This window comes from Pleurodeles waltl, chromosome 6, assembly GCF_031143425.1.
Source record: "Pleurodeles waltl isolate 20211129_DDA chromosome 6, aPleWal1.hap1.20221129, whole genome shotgun sequence".
Classification (NCBI taxonomy): domain Eukaryota; kingdom Metazoa; phylum Chordata; class Amphibia; order Caudata; family Salamandridae; genus Pleurodeles; species Pleurodeles waltl.
The window spans coordinates 938,235,729-938,258,856 of NC_090445.1; the positions used below are offsets into that span (position 1 = coordinate 938,235,729).

General features: G+C 41.9%; 1 protein-coding gene across 1 annotated transcript in view; it reads left to right on the plus strand.

Annotated features, from left to right (window-relative positions):
* The window catches only part of PWWP2B (PWWP domain containing 2B), a 56,546-nt gene that overhangs the window by 20,647 nt on the left and 12,771 nt on the right, over nt 1-23,128 (plus strand). The window contains exon 2 of the mRNA XM_069239761.1: nt 16,537-18,180. Coding sequence (XP_069095862.1) covers nt 16,537-18,160 — 1,624 coding nt within the window. The 3' untranslated portion in view covers nt 18,161-18,180. The remainder of the gene's footprint in view (nt 1-16,536; nt 18,181-23,128) is intronic.

Consider the following 23,128-nt stretch of genomic DNA (forward strand, 5'->3'; position numbering starts at 1 on the left):
AACGTGAACTTTTTCCATCGACCTTTCACTGTTTGAGTTGTTGGAAATTTAATTGTTATAGCAATTTGCCTGATGGGTCTCATGTGTATTGATGTCGGCGATACAACCAAGTTGACCACTGAGTCTACAAATATATTTTGATTAAGCATCTCTTTAGTTAATTTGTTGGTTTCCGCCAATGTTGACATTTTCAGAAGAGAATTGCCACCAAATCTATTTCGAGATGAACGACTCCAGTACATATCATTTGCTGTTCATTATTCTTTTGGGATGCATTGTGAAGCATGTTTTGTACTTTGTATCCGTTTTAATTTAATGTGTTTGTGTACTCCTTTGTTGATAGTGTGCTTTTGTGCATATTTCTGCTAATCTCATCTGATTTTGATTGACACTATAAATATTTTTTTTAATTCGAGTAGTGTTTGCAATACTGCTAGTAGAGAGCTTAATTTGTCAACCAAGGTGGCACACAGACATAGGTTTGACTGCAAATCAAAATCTGTACTTAGGCTGGATACTTGATTGCTGAAGTTTTAAAGTTTGGTATTAATGTCCATGATAAAAACGGCCTGCATATTTAGTAGGTCCACTTGAATGTCCTGTTTTTGTGAGTGGAAGTTCAAGGTGCCAGTTATGACTTGAAACATGTTCAAAGGGAGGACCAATAGTCAGGTTTTTTATTTCCTTGTAAAGAGACACATTGCAACATAAATTTTTGTGCCACTCCATCTGAGTCATTCTTCCGTATTCTCATGCTGTCTGTCAGCTTATTGAATGTGTCTAGGGAATTATCCAACATATCCTGAGGGATTGACGGGGGCTTGGTTTCTGATCCCTAGACAACGTCTCTTGCAATTGATTTTGGTAGCACTCAACCATCTGGCTTGTGGACTCTGATATTGAAATTCCTATCCTCTCAGTTAGTTTCGACTGGGAAGTATTTATCACCCCTGGAGCTTCCCTGAAGCTAGCGAGTATTGCAGTTAACACTGATGAGGTGATGTGCATAAATACACTGGCAGCAAAATGAAAGATTTTTGGAATGGCTGTTTCCCCTGTCAAACGTCAGAGGATCTCCTTAGGAACAGATTTGACATTTTTACTTTATTCTGTTATGTGTTCTTCTTTTTAAGGCTGGTGGAGTATGAGTTCTAATTTTTCCAGACCTCATTTTGTACAGCAAATGGTAGGTGTCCTCTCCAAGCTTTTGTTTTTCCTGCTTGCCTTTGGTTGCTTGAGGATGGACCCTTTATTGTTGCTCAAGGGTTAGGATTTAACTTGGCCTTCTCCTCCTCTCCCCTTTTCCTCAGTCTGCAAAACGATCTAGACTCGTTCTCCTTCCCAAGTCTCCTTCTCTTGTGGTGTCTCTGTCTCTTGTGGCATTTCCTGCCACAATTCTTTCTGCTACTTTATGCAGACTGTTTGATTTGCAAAAAGCTTCTTTCTACAGCAAGGAGAAAGAAAACCGGTGCGTGGCAAGGTAGAGGTGATAGGAATGGTCAGACACAGACCCCTTTTTGTCAATATGCCAGTGGGCTTGATTGTAGCCAGGCCAGAACTACAGACAACACCCAAGCCTCTTTCCCAAACTGGGAGGCTTTTACTTCCCTCATGGATGGCCTCCCTTTATTCTCCTATCTGCGGGTTCCTGCCTGGTCTCCTCTCGCCAGCCCCACACTCCACAGCAGTCTGTCCTGATGGTGAAGTGGATGGTGTGGGTGATGTTTGATCACGAAGATTGAGATCTATGCTCCTATCCAGGTCAATTGAAGCATAGTCTTGCCACAGTCAAACTGCTGGGATCCTGGGTGGGCGACAGTTGCAAAGGCAACTAGCTGTTTCAGCGTCTTACACCCTATGTGTGCCAGTTCACCTCTCATTACAGATGCTGCTCAGGCGCTCCCCTTCTCTTGACTGGACGCCTACAGGAGTGGTGGGGGATTGAGGTGACAGCATGAGTATAGGATGCTTACAGTGCGTATGATGGGGGGCTGAAAGTGTCAAAGGCAGACCTGCCAACTTCACCAAAACCCTCACTGTGTGAGGAGGGGGCAGACCTTGGAAGGGGACATAGCCTCGTGCCGAGAAGCACCTAAGAAGCACTTTTGCCCTCACCCCGGCGCCAAACCCCCTCGTCAAAATAAAAAAAAACTAAGCTTGCTGGGGCTTCTGCAGCTGTCCTGGGTGTTTTCACATTCATTAAAGGGCATCTGCAGTTAAAAGCCTCAGAAAACAAGATGAAAACCACTGCCTACAGTGGTTTTCAGCTCGTTTTCTGTGTCACTGTGTGATATAGGCTCCTCACTGGGACACCGTATGGCAGAAGCCAATATCGTGTGTCACACTGTGGCATGGTGTGAGTTGGCCGGTCTGCGAAGGCGTAAGTCGCATCAGCTTCTGGGCTTGATACTTTTGTGCTCCAGCTGGCAACACCTTCCATACTCTACACCTCGGGGTCCTAACAGCACCTCGTGTGAGTCTGCCTTTGAGCTCCCAGCTCTTAATCCCTAAATGCATGTGACTTGCAACATATCATCGTCACTCCAATACATTAAGAATTGGTATGAATTTCCTTCTGCTTGGGAGTCTAACATTCATTGCCGACTTTGATCGTTCTTGAAAATGGAGACAATCATTTGTGTGTCATAGACATAAGCAAACATTTGTAAACTAAATATATGCACTAGGTCTTCAGGTAGGGAGTTGCAGGTATATATGGAGTCGGACTCAATAAAGACCTGGAGGGACTTTTTGGTGAAAGGCAAAAGAGGAGGAAGGGGTGAGATAAACTGAGCTATGTTCTGAGTCCTAAGATGCAATTATCTTTTGATTCACTGCAGTGGGGTGGAGTATCTAAAGCATACTAAAATTGCTAAAGATAGGGTTGAAGAGTAGGAACAGGTGACTAGCTTGGGGGAGGGATTTTTTTTTTTTTTTTGATTGCTCCAGTGTAGACATAAAATCGTTGAGAGCTGCTGAATTCCTTAAGGTATAGTCTTGCCCCAGTTGGTAAAATGTGCATATTTCGAAATATTCTGGGTGGACATATCTGCTAACTATTTGCAGAAATTCTCTTTAAGACATTGGGAGGGGATGGTTGTAAACTGAGGTTTCCAAGAATGTGAAGGTACTGGAAAGTTAAGGGAGAATAACATACATTCCATGCCCATACATGTGAAGTAAGAATGATAGTTGCGTATCTTCCCCCCGATTTGTGAGTCCTGTCATAGTATACAGTACAGAAACCCAAAGGGATGGCAATAGAGAGATCCTGGCACAAAGCCTCATTAAACCATATTTCAGTAAGAAATGTAGCATCAGGCTTATTACAGTTAATGAAGTCCCCTGAATGTAGACTGTGCTCTAGTAGTGATCTATCATTGATCAGAAAAAAGTGAGTGTGCCCTTCAGAACAGCCACCCTTATGGTGTCAGAGGAATAATGTATCTTCAAGGACCTTCAGATTGCACCGGTTGAGCTGGTCCACCTTATCACAGTGGTACAATGCTTTTATAGCACTTTCTCTTTGTTATGCATTTTTCAACGTACTTCCTCAGTACGTGGTGCCTAATATGCTTACGCATAGATACATTGCTGAGCAGAGGCGTTTCGCCAGATGTTGAAATGTCTGGTAGGAGCAGGGCTAATGTAGAATGAGGCTGTGGAGAGGATGCATTTTCTGATGTTCCCAGGTCAGTGCGTTCCTATATAGTGTGCCTTACCAAAGCATTTAGATATGTGTGTCATTGCTCCAACTTTCCGGTCCGCAGGAGTGCATGATCCAAGATGGCCAGTGCCATAAGTCTGGACACCATAGGTTGCATACTGTACTAGCCAAAGGTATCCACGTTCTCATGAAGACATAGCAGTGTGTGCACTAAGACACAATTAGCACAAATCTTATTGCCTCTTTGCTGCTTTTTGAAAAACAGCTGAAGATTATTGCAGCTTCCACACACAGAATTATCAGCCAGTTGTTTTTAGACTGTGTGTTGGCTAGTTGTCCTCGTTTGATGAATAGCTCCTCAAAATAGCCTTTGCACAAAGTCTTCGTCTCACAAGAGGAAACCTGTGAGTCACCTTCAATGAGGGACGTCTGCAGTGCATTTTCTATCCCTGGTTCTCTTTCAGGATTACCTAGCAGCACCTCATCTTCACACACACGTTTCCTTGTGGATTATGACGAAAACAATCAGAGTATGTGAATAGACAAGTGGTTCCTGTTTCACAGGGATTACTGACTAAAGAGCACAAGATGACTCAGAAGCAAATCCCCTTTAAGGCTAGGACCCCAAAACCAAATATACCAAACAAATGTTGCTTTGGATTATTCCATTCCAGTATTATCTGCCAGAATTTGGAACACCCCAACTCCAGCCCCCCACTTTCTTTCTTTACTCTAATCTTTATAAATATAAACACTTTCCACTTTTGCAAATACCAAAAAGCTTAGTGATTGGTCTTACTATTATTATGATGACCAATTTCATTTTCTTTTAAAGTACTCCTTAACACTTTGGTCTTCAGTATAATATAAACAACAACGTACAAACAAAGGTGATAGTGGGCAGTAGTGTCTACATACACATTGAAATTAATTATATATTCCCATCTGAAGACTCCCTGGCCTAGCAATTTGGGCTGGACTGTTCTGTCAGAGCAGAACCAAGACTGATTTTAATATGGCTGGTCTTGGTCTAGAATTCCATAATGGATGAGGACAGATTGTAGCCCAAGTGATTGCCAGTAACTCACAATAATTTCTTCATTCAGTTTGTTGGGTCTATTTGTAGGGCATTTGAGAAGAGGCCAAGGGAATTTAACTTTCGCTTGCCTAGTCTGATGCAGGGGAAGTGGGGTTGCAAAGATCTGCAACATTTTTCATCTCAGTGTCATTGCACAAAATGATCGAGGTGTTTTCCTTTTGGAGAATATAAGGGGCTTGGTAAGCTTTGTATTCAATGTCTCTTCTAAATGTGTAGTTTAAAAGAGTTTAGATGGTTTTACTTGATCCTCCTCATTAATTAGCTTCGATCTTTCTGAGCATCTAATGGCAGTCGTGTCCCAGCCAAACGCAATGGCTGAGCTCGTCAAAACACTTAAAAAATGTATGTGTCATATAACTACATACCTTGGAAATTCATGTGCAATAAAGTATGTTTCTGTTTTGTTGTCCACATCTTTGTGTAAAATCCTTTATTTTATTGGTTCATAATTCAGTAATGGCAACATCTCCTCAAACTTCTTTAGAGTGTATCTTTCTGTGTTATCATGCACCAGTGAACTCTCATTATGCCTTGATGTAGAACTATCAGAAAATGGGCAATGGGGGTTTAACTCTTATTTAATAATTACCAGAAACTTGTGAGACTCTGAAGTTGATCTTTGGAAAATTTGAGGAATTCTAATACTGGGTGAGGAAATCAACATAATTTGTGAACCATTAATAATGATAGAAGAAAGCTAAAGGAGTCTTTCATTTACCAAAAAAAGCGGGAAAGTTTGAAGAATGAGAAGTAGCTAAAAATATGGAAGACTAAATTGAAGCCTCTTTCAAATACAGGGAGTGCAGAATTATTAGGCAAGTTGTATTTTTGAGGATTAATTTTATTATTGAACAACAACCATGTTCTCAATGAACCCAAAAAACTCATTAATATCAAAGCTGAATATTTTTGGAAGTAGTTTTTAGTTTGTTTTTAGTTTTAGCTATGTTAGGGGGATATCTGTGTGTGCAGGTGACTATTACTGTGCATAATTATTAGGCAACTTAACAAAAAAAAATATATACCCATTTCAATTATTTATTATTACCAGTGAAACCAATATAACATCTCAACATTCACAAATATACATTTCTGACATTCAAAAACAAAACAAAAACAAATCAGTGACCAATATAGCCACCTTTCTTTGCAAGGACACTCAAAAGCCTGCCATCCATGGATTCTGTCAGTGTTTTGATCTGTTCACCATCAACGTTGCGTGCAGCAGCAACCACAGCCTCCCAGACACTGTTCAGAGAGGTGTACTGTTTTCCCTCCTTGTAAATCTCACATTTGATGATGGACCACAGGTTCTCAATGGGGTTCAGATCAGGTGAACAAGGAGGCCATGTCATTAGATTTCCTTCTTTTGTACCCTTTCTTGCCAGCCACGCTGTGGAGTACTTGGACGCGTGTGATGGAGCATTGTCCTGCATGAAAATCATGTTTTTCTTGAAGGATGCAGACTTCTTCCTGTACCACTGCTTGAAGAAGGTGTCTTCCAGGAACTGGCAGTAGGACTGGGAGTTGAGCTTGACTCCATCCTCAACCCGAAAAGGCCCCACAAGCTCATCTTTGATGATACCAGCCCAAACCAGTACTCCACCTCCACCTTGCTGGCGTCTGAGTCAGACTGGAGCTCTCTGCCCTTTACCAATCCAGCCACGGGCCCATCCATCTGGCCCATCAAGACTCACTCTCATTTCATCAGTCCATAAAACCTTAGAAAAATCAGTCTTGAGATATTTCTTGGCCCAGTCTTGACGTTTCAGCTTGTGTGTCTTGTTCAGTGGTGGTCGTCTTTCAGCCTTTCTTACCTTGGCCATGTCTCTGAGTATTGCACACCTTGTGCTTTTGGGCACTCCATTGATGTTGCAGCTCTGAAATATGGCCAAACTGGTGGCAAGTGGCATCGTGGCAGCTGCACGCTTGACTTTTCTCAGTTCATGGGCAGTTATTTTGCGCCTTGGTTTTTCCACACGCTTCTTGCGACCCTGTTGACTATTTTGAATGAAACGCTTGATTGTTCGATGATCACGCTTCAGAAGCTTTGCAATTTTAAGAGTGCTGCATCCCTCTGCATGATATCTCACTATTTTTGACTTTTCTGAGCCTGTCAAGTCCTTCTTTTGACCCATTTTGCCAAAGGAAAGGAAGTTGCCTAATAATTATGCACACCTGATATAGGGTGTTGATGTCATTAGACCACACCCCTTCTCATTACAGAGATGCACATCACCTAATATGCTTAATTGGTAGTAGGCTTTCGAGCCTATACAGCTTGGAGTAAGACAACATGCATAAAGAGGATGATGTGGTCAAAATACTCATTTGCCTAATAATTCTGCACTCCCTGTAATGATGACTGTAGCAAGGAGGCCATTAAATATCATTATCCGTAAATGTCCCTTTTAGTCAAAAAGCTGTAAAAAACCAGCGTAGTAAAATGCAATTTTTCTAGGGAGGTGGGCAAGTTTTGACATAAAGGTTGAAAAGAATGCAAAATAATCTATAAATTAGACTAAATGGTCCCTCTTTTTATGGTGATCTAAATAAGAAGGAGGGAGCAGATCATGCTAAAGCTGAACTTGTTTTTCCAAAATGTGAAATTACATTTCAGAAGACAGTAGCTTTGGAACATTCCTCTCTACTCAGCAAATGTCCTTCACCATGTCATAAACACAGAAGGGTAAATCATCAGTGCTGGATGGCTTTATTAAGTAGAGTTTATGAAAGCTTTAATGGGGCTAACTGGTCAATGACGTCACAAAAGATTTAAACAACATGTCATTAAAAAACAAATCATCTAGACTCTTTTCTGTTAGTGATGCGTGACTGGGTGGAGAACTGTTTTGTTTTCTCTTTACGGAATGGCCCCTTTAAACCCAAAATGTGACCCGTTTTGTTGAGAAGCATTCTACACAAATATGACAGCCGAATGCCTCACGATAAGCCTTAAAAAGTCAGCATTTGTAGTGAGGAAGGATTTTTTTTAAATGTAATAATTGTAAAACGCTATAGTTAAGAAATAGAGGCTGTAAACCTTAGACTAAGGTATGTGTGGTCAATTGTAGCAGATTTTTAAAATGCTGGTAAATACACACCATGCTGGCATCTACTAAAAAGGTATGTTAGAAATAGTATCATAAATTCTTGGCATTGTGAATTTTACCGCTGGCCTAATTACACAACCTGTTCTGTCAAATGTTGAAAAACACAAGATGATTGGCTGCATTGAATTGGGGGTGGGGGGAGTGTCCTTTGGTGTGAACTGTAGAACATTATTTTTGGGACATTTAGCTTTCTGGATTAGTGGCACAGAAGGAGGGTTCGAAATGTGCTTGTCATAGCTTTTTTTGTATTTGGCCATACCACTTAAAGCACCTGAGGATAGAATTAAATATGTGGTGAGAGTCTGGAGATTTACCAGTTATTGTATGGGGGTATGGAAATGACTTGTTACCTTGACTTGTTACCTCTTTCAGTCGTGGATAAATCACTTCCATGTTTCCTAATGTTTATTAGCTAATTGAGAATATGTCATATCTACAAAGGGAACGACGAAAAACCCAGTATTTACTGGTTTTTCTAGAGGTACACCTTTTTTTAGCAGTTTCAAGTAATCGGACTTTTAGTTACTGATCTATGTAGCAAGGTTACTGGCAGTGAATAAGAGTCCATTTCAGAACAAAGTTGGATAGAAGGGACAAATTATGTTTAGGATTATGGGAATGAATAAACATAATGAAATGTCAGTGCTTCCCATGGTTGTGTAGGTTTTCAAGTCATTTAGTTATGAGATGTCTGTATTCTAAATATTAACAAATAGAAATGCTGTTCTGATAATTGTAGGAGACCAGAAGGTTAATAGATATATTGGAAACGACTATAGATTGCATCTGCTACAGTAGGGTTTAGTTTTTCAAGCCTAGAAATAATGTAGTCTGTCCTCTATTTTATAACAGTTTGCAAACTCAGTACATTTGTCACCTTAAGGAGGCCTCACTGGGTGTGTGTGAATTTTCCGCATTGTGATGACTTTGATATTTTACGTTCAGTGTGCTCTAAAGGCCCTTCTGGTTTTGGCAGCATGTTTAGTTCTTTGTTGTGAGGTGTTTAATGTGGCATAAAATGGGATTAACAAGAGTCAGCCTCAATATTAAGGTACTGAACTGGAGGAGATTGAGGCTAGTCGTAGTTAAATATTTGCAACAATGGGAAAATGCTGAGGGACAAGAGGAAGGATGGGTCCTATATGGTCTTTCAAATTTGGAGATTTGTAAGTTTGGATTACTAGATTGTTTGTGAAATGTGACTTCCTTGGTGTGATATGTTTATCAGAATCCTACACCAATGAAGTAGTTGTTATACAACTGCAAATCTTCCAAAATGTGGTATTGATCATCCAATAAATCCTTATTCAGTTGACTCCAACAATTCTTCAACTTCAAAATCCTGTAGCCTGTACTGAATGGCTACGACTTACCAAGGGCCAAGATACAGACGATCAATACCATATTTTGGAAGATTAGCAGGTTTTTAATTTAATTTGGATTTGCAAACAAACTGGCCCTAACTTTTGAATTGGATGCATGAATTTTGTATTCTTCATTGCATAATTTTGTCAAGTCTTTTCAAGTAGCTGTGAGAAAGAACTTGAAAAAGTCCAGTGTTGGACGAAACACGTCTCGGCTAAATCATCTGTATTCTATATGATGGCGTGAGGTTAATTAAAAGAATTACTCACAACTTCTTAGGAGTTTTGGGCCTCTGGTGTGAAGAGGAGAAAATAAGGACTATTTTGGACTGCTACAAAAAACATATGTCAACTAGCCATAATTCTGTATGACTGTATTTGTATGAGAGTGGTCCATTATTTATGTTTGATGTATCATTTTGTGTATAGTGCATCTTGGTATTCCACTAATCTTTCATAATTTTATGCATAAACTATTTAATAAGAGAAAGCAATGGGAAGGAAAAGGTGTTCATGGAGGAAAGAAAATGGCCTTAACAGTCTATTCAGGCAGAATAACTGGTCTCTGGATAATATAGCAATGATGTTTCCATTCTTTAAAAAAATCAATTTTTACCTCGATGGAAGCTCTAAAGCTGTGGTGGAGTTGTAAAAAGCTCCAAATTGAACAAATAAGATTAGATTGTTTCGCTGCTGGGGTAAATTTAAAGCCTCACCCCAGTCTAAGCTTTTACCTTCGAACTTACTTTTTCAGTTCTCAAAACTTTCTAGTAGGCATGACTGATATCTTTTGCCAGGCAGAGATTAGAATGAACCTGTTTAAACCAATTTTCTGCAGAGCAAAACCGCAATTGGGATGAACCTGGTTTTCCTCTGCCTTGAATGCAACCTCCCTAAGCAACCTTCATTGCCTTGCCACGATCCTTTGAAGGTGGACAAAATGTCCCACCTTTTCTCCAAATGTTGTAAATGTACTTTTTGGTCAATCCTGCAGCCCTGGGTACTCGCTGCAAGTTTCTGAGCACCAGTTCTCTTTTCAATCAATGGCTCCTATAAGGTCTAATTCCTAGTGGTCAGCCTGGCCCTCTCAGAGAGGAGTTAGGGTTTTTGTGTCCTTGGAGCATTCAAACAGGTAGTGAGCCACCTAATCCTTATGTAGCTGTTCAAGTCTCTGGGAGTCGCCATGTGTCCCAAAGTTTTATTTCTAGCAGGGCCTTCTTTAGATGTATTTGTCCCAAGACACCAATGTTTTCAGGAGATGGACTGGTGCCTGTCTTACCCTGTGCGCTGGCCAGAGGCTTGAGAATGTTCTCTACTTATTCGGTTTACTTTCTTGCCCTATACTCCACTACCTTTGCAGTACCTCCCCTTTACTTGACTGTAAACATTCCCAGAAGTCCTAAAAAAAGAGAGGTGGGTCACCTCTTCACCCACTAAGGGGGGTCTCTGGCACGTTTAAATCACTTCCTTAGTTAGATGGCATAACCTCCTCTTTGTTAGCTCCAAAACCATTTCTCCCTCCTTTTTGGATGGAAGGTCTATAAGAGACCTAGGAATGAATAGGAGCAGATTCTGTCAGCCCTAATTGGCATTTCCAACTCAACAGATGTAGTAGCATTACGGATGCCCTTTGTTATACAGTTTTACAATTATAGAATATTTGTACCACTTTTCAAGTCTAGGTTTCCTGCATCTTTAACTTACGAGAAACTGCATAACTAAAATGTTCGCCGTGCATTAAGTTTAATTGGGAAGAACTAGCCCTTGCAAAACTTCCTGTTTGTTCATAATCAACTGTAGCTTTGAATCGGCAAACAAGATGCATAAGTAGACATTGCATGATGGTTAGTGATGTGCTTTGCTTCTTGGAGACACAGTGTTCTGTCTACCAGAGTAAATGCAGCATCAGTACCTTTTGAAAGTATCTGCAAGTGCAGGGATTTGTGTATCAGCAGCATTGATCAATCATGCTTATTTTATGTATTCTGCAATACACAATATAACACAAACTCTGTGTTCTGGCAAGAAATGCTGCAGGAATTTCCGTGCTTAAAGCCCAGTTGGCTGTACAATGGTTTACCTGCGAGCCCAACATTTATTGGAAGCCTGATATGGCTCTCAACCAGTTGGGAAAGACAAAAGGGCACACTTAATGACACCGGGAGTCAAAACGTCCCTTATACTGATTACAGTACTCTCCCTCTTTACAAGTACAAAAATGTAATTTGCTCTAGTCTTGTCACATTCCTGGTTCAGTGAATGTAGAATAGTAGACCTTAATTCCCTGTAAATTTATACACACACACACACACACACACACACACACACACACACACACACACACACACACACACACACACACACACACACACACACACACACACACACACACACACACACACACACACACACACACACACACACACACACACACACACACACACACACACACACACACACACACACACACACACACACACACACACACACACACACACACACACACACACACACACACACACACACACACACACACACACACACACACACCTCTCCCCTCCCCCCCACCTGGGTGACGGTCACCACTAGGTAGGTGTAGTTAGGGCCGATGCCATAGAAAAGGCATTTTTTGACTTTCCTTTATCTTTGACACCATTTGACTAATCGCCACAAAGTTTTCCCCAAAAAAGCGCCCTGGTGATTTTTGTTGTACATGTAAAGTTTCGGGATGATATATCTTGTGGGGTCAAAAAAGTTGTGTTTCCTATGTTAATTCCTTTAGGACTTTTGAACACGACTACCGCCTGAACCACTGGATGGAACTACGCTCAATTTGGTAGAAAGCTAGCCTTCAGTACGTAGATTGTGCTTTTGCTTATTTAGAGTAAATCCATTCAGTAGTTTTGAGAAATTTAAGGAAATCCAAACTTGTATATCTCTGGCCACAAGAACTTCGTGAATGATGAGCTCGTGCAGGGCAATGCAGAGCTCTGATTGGCTGCCAACACTTCGAGTGTTGGCAGACATCTTGAGACTCGGCTTCAGCCACGCCCCACTAAAAAAAACACACAAAAAAAAGAAGAAAAAGGGGCCAGGGTAGAGACAACCTGACCCCTAAGTTCTGGTGCTGGGGTCCCCACCAGATACAAAACCCTTTACTGCAAATTCACAATGTCATTGTGAATTCCTGTTTTTTTTTCTTCTTTTATTTATTTTTAAAAAAATAAAGTACAGTCTCCCGGGCGTGTTAATTTTAAAGCCTCTGGGTGGGACAGGTCCCAGGGGCACTGAAAATATAAGGAGGGGGGCACACGAGGCTGCCCACCAGGGCTTATATTTGCCCTGGGGTCAGCCCCAGGACCACCACCTCCCTGAGGCTAAAATAGAAGGAAGGAGGTCTGTTACGGACCCCCGGCCCCAGGAATCTCCCTGAGGCAAATTCCGAGGTGGATGGGGACCAAGCTGCCCCTCTCGAAGAGCCATTGATGGCCCTGGGGACCGCCATCCCCCAAGGGCGGCTCCTACTATGTCCTGGGGTGTTTGCTGACAGCTCCCACCAAGCAAAAGCAAGCAAAGTCCGCTTTCTGCAAGTGAGAGCTGTCAAACAGCTCTCACTTGCAGAAAGTGGAATGTTCATCTGTCTTCCCTGCACGCGAATATGCATGCGGGGAAGACAAATGAAAACATTGCATCCACGAGCAGGGAGCAGCTACTAAAAGCAACTCCCTGCTTGGGGGGAGCAATGCCGGCCGTCTCCCTCAGGATACGAGGAGGCTGCTAGGACTGCTGGGATCTTTGGGCTCCCCTTACAGTCCTGTCACTCTCTCTCTTCCATCACATAGTGGGATGGAAGAGAGAGGGATTATCATTGCAATGGTCTCTCCATGCAATGACTTCAAAGCTTCCAACTGGCAAGATGTTTGGTACGAATTTAATGCAGAGCAGCAGTCACTTCTGGCCTAATGGTCACGGTCTTGTGCTGTGACTCAGGAGGCCAAAGGTTCAAATCCTAGTATCACTTGGCAGTGTGTTTGTTTACTTATTAGTGTTTTGACTGTTTAAACCTTCCTACACATGGAACATCCACGTTTCTTTCAAATCACATGCGTGGGTTGATTATCATAGGTATGTCTGGAAGCATCGTAGGAGACTCCTTACTGTGGTCTAAAGGTTAACTTTTACACTTCGAAATTTTAAGGTTCATAATGAAAGGTGATCTCACTCCTTTTAATTGACAAATACATTTTTGTTTTTCAATTTGTCCAGAAATATCTCATTCTAAGTATTTAATCTATCAAAGCCTAAAAACTCTCTATCTTTCTCTCTCTCTCTCTCTCTCTCTCTCTTTCTCCCACTCAAGCCGCACTCAGACCCTCACGCAATCCCCTCACAGCTGCACTCAGACCCTCACACACCCACACAGACGCACCCACTGACAGACCCACTAAGATACTGACGCACCCACTCTCACACCCAAAGAAACACTCACAGACTCTCTCACACCCATACACAACCTGTCGCATTTATTCTCACACCTAGAGAGACAGGTCACGGCTAACTTGTGCGCATCGTGGGGTTAGGTGGTTAGCAGGGTTGGTTGCAGCATCTGGCCACAGGCCTGGCCCTGCGGCCAACCCCTGCTGCGCACAGCCAAAAGCCAAGCGCAGCGATGGGTTGGTTTGTTATAGGGGTTGGCCGCCATGCATTGCTAATTAGCCAACAAATGACTGCACGCATGACATCTTTGATAACATGTTTGATTATATTAATGTAGTATTAGCAGTAAAAGAAATTCAAAAAACAGCATGGCGATGGCGCAAGTTATAGTTACCTTAGGGCACGAGTTATAATTACTTGAGATAACTCTACCTATAACATGTTAATTGTATGATTTTGTACTTTTAAAATGTGAGCCTAACTATACCATCCCTGTAACGTTTTTTTTTTTTTTCAGTGAAAATATATATAGTCTTCAGCAGTATCGTGGAAATGTTCTTCTGTTAAATTTAGTACAAAGCTGTTTCCTGGCTAGAGATGCGGCTGATAGAGAAGGGGATCTTAAAGGGAACAAAATACCCTTATGGTTCTTTGTTTAGCAAAACACCCTTTAATTTTTTATTTTTTTTAATCTGCATTTAGGCTGGCAACAGCGTGCGGCGGCTTGTAATGCCACGTGCCAATATACTTTTTGAGTACTCCCTTTGAAGCCGCAACCTTTGCAGATTTTCAAAACAACTACTGGGATTCTTTGTGAATCCATTGAAAGCCTGAACCTTACGCCAAACATTGGTGTAATCGAATAGATGAGAATTGATAACTTTAATATCAGCACCATTGTGAGGTGGGTCGTTTGTAACTGCATCCACAGAGATTGTTATGCAAGAAAGGGGAAACGGACCAAATTTCCTCAGTTTAGCTTGAAATGGCAGGGCTCTAATGGCAACAGTAGGCAGATATGCAATGCATTGGAGTTCTTTGCAGATTACTGCACTTGTAAGGTGAGGTGTGGTGCCTGTATGAATTGAGGCACGTTCACAAAGGATTCCCATCCAATGGATTTAAGAATGCAGCTTTGTTCGGGAGAACCTTTTTCTAATCCTGCCTGTGGCAGTCAGCAGTTCTAAAACAGTTGGAGATATGGGTAAAAGGGGATGAAGAGTTTTGTCATTGGGAACTACGCTGATTTTGTTTATTCTATATTCTGGTGTTCAGTTACAACTTGAAAAGTGTGGTTCATGTTATGATCCTAGAATATTAAACACTTTATTTTCTTTTTTTTTGTTTACTGTTGTTACTGGCTATGTGGATGCTCTTGTGTCATTTATTTATGCCAAGCATTTAGTAGATACAAGAAAAGGGTTTATTGGGTACATCATATGTAATTGGCAGCTTTGCATTGTATATGAAAAAGTGTTATGCAGGCATCAAGCTAGTAGAAGGGTGTTATCTTATGAGCTGCAGTAATTGTATTGCATTATGCTATTTGCATAGCAATTGAAAACATCATGATCCCCCAAATGCTTTTGAGTGAACGAATAGGAGGACATTCTCCATGCCTGGTGGAGTGTAGGTTAAACTAGCAACCTATGTGGGACAGTTTCGGATGAATTTTGATGTCTCTAGGGTGCCTCTGAACCTTGCAGCCCACTTGTAACTGCATGGAATCTTAAGAGTGCAACGAAAAGGTGTTGCTGATTATTGTGCTTCCTCCTGCAGTCATCATAGAGTAAGGGGCTACTTCGATTGTTGTGAGTGGTTGGTCGATTGTCAGTCCGTAGAGTGTCCTCCGTAGGAAGTGTTGGTTTCATGCATGAAGTTTTCAGCTATGTTGTTGTGAACTTGTGGTTACTCTAAAGCATGTGCCGAATCAGTGACATGAAAAAAGAGATGCCTTTATGCACAGTTCCCATCTTCCGGTTTAGGAGTACGTTTCTGTCCCAGTGCAGGTGTTTGGCTGAATGTAGTATGTATCTGTACTCTGGGCAAAGTGGGGAGTGATTTATGTCTTCCATGAGGAACTTTAGTCTTGAATTACTGCCTTGGGTGCAACAAAAGAATGTGGGATAGATAATATAAGGTACAGTTAAAGCTTCTATAATCTACCGTAGTGACCTGGGCAAATGTGAGGCATTTGTTCGGGGGCAACAAGGTGGTGCTTGAAGTTAGGCTTTAACTGAAAGGAGGCCATTGTGGAACTGTTTTTCCTTCTCTGGCTCTCTTGCCAAAGTCTGAGGGACATAATTGCTGATTCTCTGTGGGGTGGCGTCTGCCGTTTTCCTTGGCAGCACCGATTAGAAAAGACTATCTGTGTACTTAAGGTTTGCCGTAGCCTGTGTACCAGCATCTTTTCAAACATTTCGATTTTGCTTCTAATTCTGTGGGCAGACATTACGGAGTCAAGTAGATTTTCATCAACTATAACAAGTCTATGAAATAAAACATGAGAGCTGTTATACGTGCATTGAAGTAACTATCGGCTTCTGACTTGTTTTGACGTGGCGTTCACTTGCAGTGCAGGAAATTCAATGGCAGACATCTATCTAAAGGTTGTCCCTAAAATCTATATTCAGTAAAACTGTAATATGCATCCCATCAATATATTTTTCTTCAAAGTGAATGCTTCATTAAAGAGACTACATGAATCGCCATTTAAAACCTAGCATGAACAGTCTACGGTAGTAAGGAGCCTGTAATTGTTATACATTTCTTCATTGCTTGTAATATGTATATTTTTTATTAATAAGTGTCTTGTAAAGACTTCTAACTGTGTGTATTTCTTTTAAACTGAAATAGGTCTGGGTTGTTTTGTGTCCCGCCACCTTTGCTGCCAAAGCAAGATGATCCTTCTGCTAGCAGTGCCATTAATGGAATTGATGACGACAGAAACCTTGTACAGCCACTGCTCGAAATTCCGTATCCTTCAAGTGATACCTTTGAAAAGAGTATCTGTGATCCAGATCCTCCATCAGTGCCACCACCAGGAACACGTTCAACCTATCCTCCCTATTTTGAAGGAGCCCCTTTTCCTCCTCCCATATGGCTAAGGCATTCCTACAATCAGTGGGTACCTCAGCCCCCTCCAAGGACTATAAAAAGAACCAAGAGGCGGTTGTCTCGAAATAGAGATTCTGGGAGACTAATAATGAGCACAATTAGACTGCGACCACGACAGGTACTTTGTGAAAAGTGTAAAAATACTTTAAATCCTGAAAATGACAACAATGATAGTCCTAGCTTGCACACAGTTGGAACGCTTGACATTCAGAAAGATCAGAAAAGGGATGATGAATTGGAATTTGATGACAGAAGAGGTAAAAAGGAAATGAAAGAGGTTGAGCATATTTCTCAAGAATTGGTGCCAAGAAGTCCAGTAATAAAGATATCTTTCAGCACACCGCAAGGGACAGGGGAGGTGGTGGAAATTCCATCACGGGTCCATGGATCAGTTGAGCCATTTTGCCCAAGACGTATACTACAAAATGGAGGAAGTGACCAACCAAAACAAATAGACTCTGAAGGGATTCAAGAAACTAGCAGTTGTGTGGAGAAGTGTGAAAGTAGTGAGCTAGCTTCCATTCCAAAACTGAAACTGACAAGGCCCATGCATTCCAGTACAGATGCGCCACCTCCTAAAATCAGACTAAAACCCCATCGAATGGCAGATGGGGGAGGTGTTTCAGTGTATAAAGCAGAACTTATCAATGAACTAAATATTTTTCAGTGCAGGAAGGAGTCTGATTCAGCACCTTTTTGCACAAACATGCCATCGGGAAAAGCTTTTCCAGAAATGTCTTCAGGAAGCTCCGGGGAAGATGATGACTTTAAGGGATTCCCTCACTGTAGAAATGGACATACCAATTTAAACTTACTTATGAACTATCACAAAAGAAATGTAGATTCCTCAAGCATTTCAGTATGTAGCACTGACAGTTTAGATGATTCCTCAAAGTCTTCAAGCTCGGAACTCACATCTCCAGTGTCTGACTTTTTAACCTGTGATGATGTGTCTTCATCTTCGAAAGATGGTCATAAGACAGTACCACCATTAACAGTAAGGCTGCATACTAAATGTATTTCTATGTGTGTCACTGATGAAGGAAAAACATTTACAATAGGAGATATTGTGTGGGGTAAGATCCATGGCTTTCCTTGGTGGCCTGCAAGCATTCTCAGCATTATCACAAGCCAGAGGGAATATGGAGAGCCCCCTTGGCAAGAAGCAAAGGTTTCATGGTTTGGTTCGCCAACAACATCATTTTTATCTGTTTCAAAACTGTGTTCTTTCAGTGAATTTTTCAAACAGCGGTTTAATCGAAAGAAAAAAGGACTGTATCGAAAAGCTATTACAGAAGCTGCTAATGCTGTGGAACATCTTAGTCCAGAAATAAGGGAACTCCTAATGCAGTGTGATACGTAGCATTTTAACTGTGAGAAAAGGTGAGTGGTTTTTGGCCTTTGTCTAACTGCCTGCAGTGGATGACATCAATTAAATATATTCTGAAAAATTGTGAGATGCAGATTACTGGCATCCATTGTTCGGCACTCTATAAGTCAAATAATGTTGTGTGGTATAAACTGCACAAGGGTAGATCACGTGATTGAGAGAGAAAATACATTATGTTTTCCTTGTTGAGTTGATATGACTTTTTATATAGTAAAAAAATTCCAGCAGCCAAATGTCAGTTCCCTTTGTATGAAAATCACCATGAAATATAATTGGAACTTGATATCCTGCTGCAGTCCTACACACATAATCCACCTGTTTATTTTTGGTAACTCTGCTTTAGACTAGAAAACGACTTATGTTTTCACCTAGAGGCATCATCTTTTGAGTTGCCAATTTCAACTGTGTTCCCTGGCACCTGCTTTAGGATAAAATATTATATTCTAGTAGATTTCTAAAGTGCATGGCTACCCAGAAGGGCCTCCCAGCGCCGAGACATTGTTTTGATAACATAGCCTTGTGCTTCCAAGTTCACTGAAAGAGTAGATTTGCAAGTTTAGCAAAATATGAAAGTCTTCAAAAGTTTTCTAAATCTTAATTCAGACTCGGTCTTTCTTATTCCCAGAGGAAGAGCGTTCTAGAGTTAAGGGGCAAGGAAAGTAAATGAGTGTCCTCCATCCCTGAATTTTTAATCTTGGGACTTCAATAGTTGCCGGTTTGTAGAATGAAGCATTCTTGTGGGGTTGTATGGTCTTACCAGTTGTTGTATCAGCCAAGGCTCCCTCTTGTAAATTGCTCGATGAGCAAGACAGAGTGCCTTGAACTGAGTTCTCATAACCACAGGGTTGCCAGGGCTGCTGTGGTCGATTCATCTTTAGGGATTTTTATTTTTTTTAAAGAATTCGGGCTGTAGCATTTTGGATCACCTACAGTCTTCTTATAACAGATATGGAATGCCCCAGGTAGAGAGAGTTACTATAATGCACTCTTGATGTTAATAGACCTTGCACAACCACTCTATGTGATGGTTCAGGCAGCCATTTTAAAAGTTATGTTAGTGTCCTGAGTTTCGGTCAATTTTTTGGCCTGTACCTCCATGGAGAGCATGCTGTTGATGCAAAGGCCGAAGCTCTTGACCTCAGATTTATGTTGGGGCAGAGTGCCGAGAAAATCTGGCCAATTCAACTCCACCCACCGAGCCAGATTATTGGCTACCACTAGGACTTCCGTCTAGTAACCATTTAATTTCAAACTGCTTGAAGACATCAGGTCCACTGCCAGCGGTAACCAGTTGTTAAGCTGATTAAAGGTATTTTCGGTGTTGGGGTGAGGGAGACGTACGTTTTTGTGTCATCTGCGTAAGATATAATTGATAAACCACATGTGTTCATAATCTTGGTCAATGGGCTAACATATAGGTTAAACAGAGTGGGACTTATCAGCGAGCCCTGGGCAACCCCACATTTTGGGGGCAGGTTTTTGTACATAAAGGGTTCTTCACACTTGATAAGGTCCGTTTTCAAGGAAGGAGGCAAGCCATTTTAACGCTATCCCAGCGATACCTACTTTCTTCCAGTCTTTGAGCCAAAACCGGATGTGAGCCGATATCAAAGGCAGCGCTGAGATCCAGTAGAATTAAAGCCTCTCACCCTCTCTAAGTTCTTTTATGGCTGCAATCAGAGCGATTTCTGTACTACACCCTGGTCTAAAGCCAGTTTGGGAAGGATGTAATACACCATTTGTCTAGAGGTAAGAGGAGAGACTCTTGTTTACAAACCTCTTTAAGATTTTGCTGGGTCCTGGCAGGAGGGAGATAGGTCTGTAATGTTCAAATTTTAGGGGGTCAGCAAAGGGTTTTTTAAGTAAAGGCTTGACAATGGCATGTTTCTATGCGGAGGGACCATCCCAGAATGTAATGAGTGGTTGAGCATGTCTGTCGGAGTAGATGACACTACTTGTCCACCTTTTAACATTATATTCGGATGGGGTGGGTCTCACGGGGAGTGTGATTTGACAGTTTTTTAATTTGTTCTGCGACCTTCAGCTTAATAGCTGGAAAGCAGTTAGATTCCCCTTCCCTGCTTTGCTAACACGTGGGTCTGTAAAGGCTGAGAGGTACAACAGGGGTTAACATTAGACAGGAGTATTCAACACAGAAGAGAGATGACTGCTGTACGGCTGTTGCCTGAAATTTGTTCTCTTTTGCTTTTGAATCTCGGCAATTTCTTAATACTACCTTTACCCTCTACATTTCCACCTTTCCACCCCAGCACTGTCCTACCTCAGGAACAAGGAATATTCAGCTACTGAAGGTTGAAGAAAAGCGTTCTTGATGTTGATATTGAATAGTAATACTTTTTCTGGTTAAATTATGATTTAAAGGTAATTCTTTTGAATGTAATAAGTGTGCACCCCTCTTGTGATGTAAAATGTAGAAATGCTTCTCTTTTGCTTTGATAGACATCTTTAAGAGGTCAAGTTTGGATCGAAGAGCAGATGTGGCATTAGTCTCAGCTGTTTTTGTAAACAAATTGAATTTTTTTTAAAGTGGGCTGTTGACCTGATAATACACATCAATATCTTACAAATATATGCTTCAATATGTAGTAACCTCTACAATTGACCACCTATGTAGTGTCTGATCTTGCAGTCGCCCAAGGAATGTTGTGTGGTTGGTGTTCAGCTTATACTCCAAAGTGACGTGGTACTTGAGTTTAAATCTAAGGATTGGTGTTTTCTGAAGGGAACTAACAGAGTAATATGTGTAAGTTCTGGGAATGAATGCTACACAGGCTTTGGAATGCCATTCTTAATTCTATTGATCTTCAGTTGACATGTCTTTCGTCTGAGAAGTGATCTCACATTCACAAATAATTCACAAATAAGAGCACCTTTTCAGTGGATATGTGACCATTTGTAATGGTGTTCCACCTATAACCAAATTACAGTGAACACCTTTTGGGAATTAGGACGAGCTGTAGGTGTCCTTGACAGTTGACTGATACTTTTTAAGTTAACACAGATAGATGATGGAATCTAATGTTATAACGATGACAAGTGTAATTATTTTTCAAGAAACATAGTAAGACATTTTGAGTACCCCTACAATGGAAAAAAGGAAAGTTGTCAAATAAACAATGCTCAGCTGGTCCACAGCATACAAACCAAGCTCAGAGAAGGTTGTGGGGGTAGTTCCTCAGAGGAATAAATACTACAAATGCAGGAAACCTCACACCCAGGGCAAGAGAGCATGTGATTCTGGGCCAACAAACTGAGAGCGTGTTTCCTGAATGATGATGATAATGGTGTTATTAGCTCCACTGGTAAAGAGTTCCAGAAAATAGTGACTGCCCTAGAGAGTGACTGTCGTTGTGCAGTAGTGCATTGATCTTTTTCCTTAAACCAGTTGACACATACATTAATTTGACATCCTCTCTTTGAACTGGAATGGAACCTTTAAGAACTAGGTGTCCATAACCTGATTTTGATCTTTTCAGCTTTTCTTTCAAGCGCTGAGAAGGTATCAGATCACTCCCTTCATCCAAGTATAAAATGTGATGCTAAGATATAATTGACCATTTATTGTTGCAGATAAATATAGGTTCGATGGCATGTGTAGCTGCAGATACACATGTTGTGCATAGCCCGCCATCTGGTGTTGGGTCGGAGTGTTACAAGTTGTTTTTCTTCGAAGAAGTCTTTCGAGTCACGAGACCGAGGGACTCCTCCTCTTTTGCTTCCATTGCGCATGGGCGTCGACTCCATCTTCGATTGTTTTTTTTTCCGCCATCGGGTTCGGACGTGTTCCTTTTCGCTCCGGGTCGGGACGGAAAGTTAGTCAAAACTTCGGAAAACTACGTCGGTATTGTTTCGTTCGGTATCGGGTTAGAATAGAATCGACACTGCATCGTGAAGAGCTCCGGTAGCCCTTCGGGGTAATTTCGATCCCCCGTCGGGGCCTGGTCGGCCCGACCGCGTGTACGACCGACACTGATGGAACGGACCCCGTTCCGATTCTGTCCTAAATGCCACAATAAATATCCTTATACGGACCAACATTTGGTCTGTAACCTGTGCCTGTCGCCCGAGCACAGGGAAGAGACGTGTGAGGCCTGTTGTGCGTTTCGGTCCCGAAAAACGCTCCGTGACCGGCGAGCCAGAAGATTGCAGATGGCGGCCACGCCGACAGGACAACGTGGGTTCGAAGAACATGGAGAAGAAGAGGAAGCCTTCTCCATTCATGAATCGGACTCGGAAGAACTCGACGTCGAAGAAACCGTGAGTAAAACGTCGAAGCAAGCACCACACAAGAAAACAGACAAGGCGCAGGGGACGCCACCGCCAACAGGCCATGGCTCAACCCATAAAAAAGGTGACCGTCCATCGGCACCGAAAAAGGCCGAAGCGGTGCTGAGATCGTCCGACTCCGGTCGAGACACAGGCACGCAGCAATCTCGGGACCGAGACAGTGCTGCCGAAAAAGATCGACGCCGAGACAGCGGAACCGAAGCTGCTCGACGCAGAGACAGAGGCACCGAGGATGATCGACGCCGAGAAGGCTCGACTCAGAAAAAGAGAAAATTCGCCTCGGAGCCGAAAACAAGCAAAGACACAGTTTCGGTGCCAAGACGACCGGCAACCAAACCGACTGCCAGCTCATATTCAGAGGAACAATCACTGTCCTCTCAAATGCGCAAACACAGATTTGAGGAAGAGTTGCAGTCCACTGACGTGGACCACACACAAAAGCGGATCTTCATACAAAGTGGGACAGGAAAAATCAGCACCCTTCCCCCAATCAGGAGAAAAAGGAGACTCGAGTTCCAAACACAGGAACAAACACCACAAACAAAAGTGGTTAAAAAGGTGACCCCGCCACCCTCTCCTCCACCTGTGACTCATATATCACCGGCACAGACTCCGTCATATTCACCGGCTCAT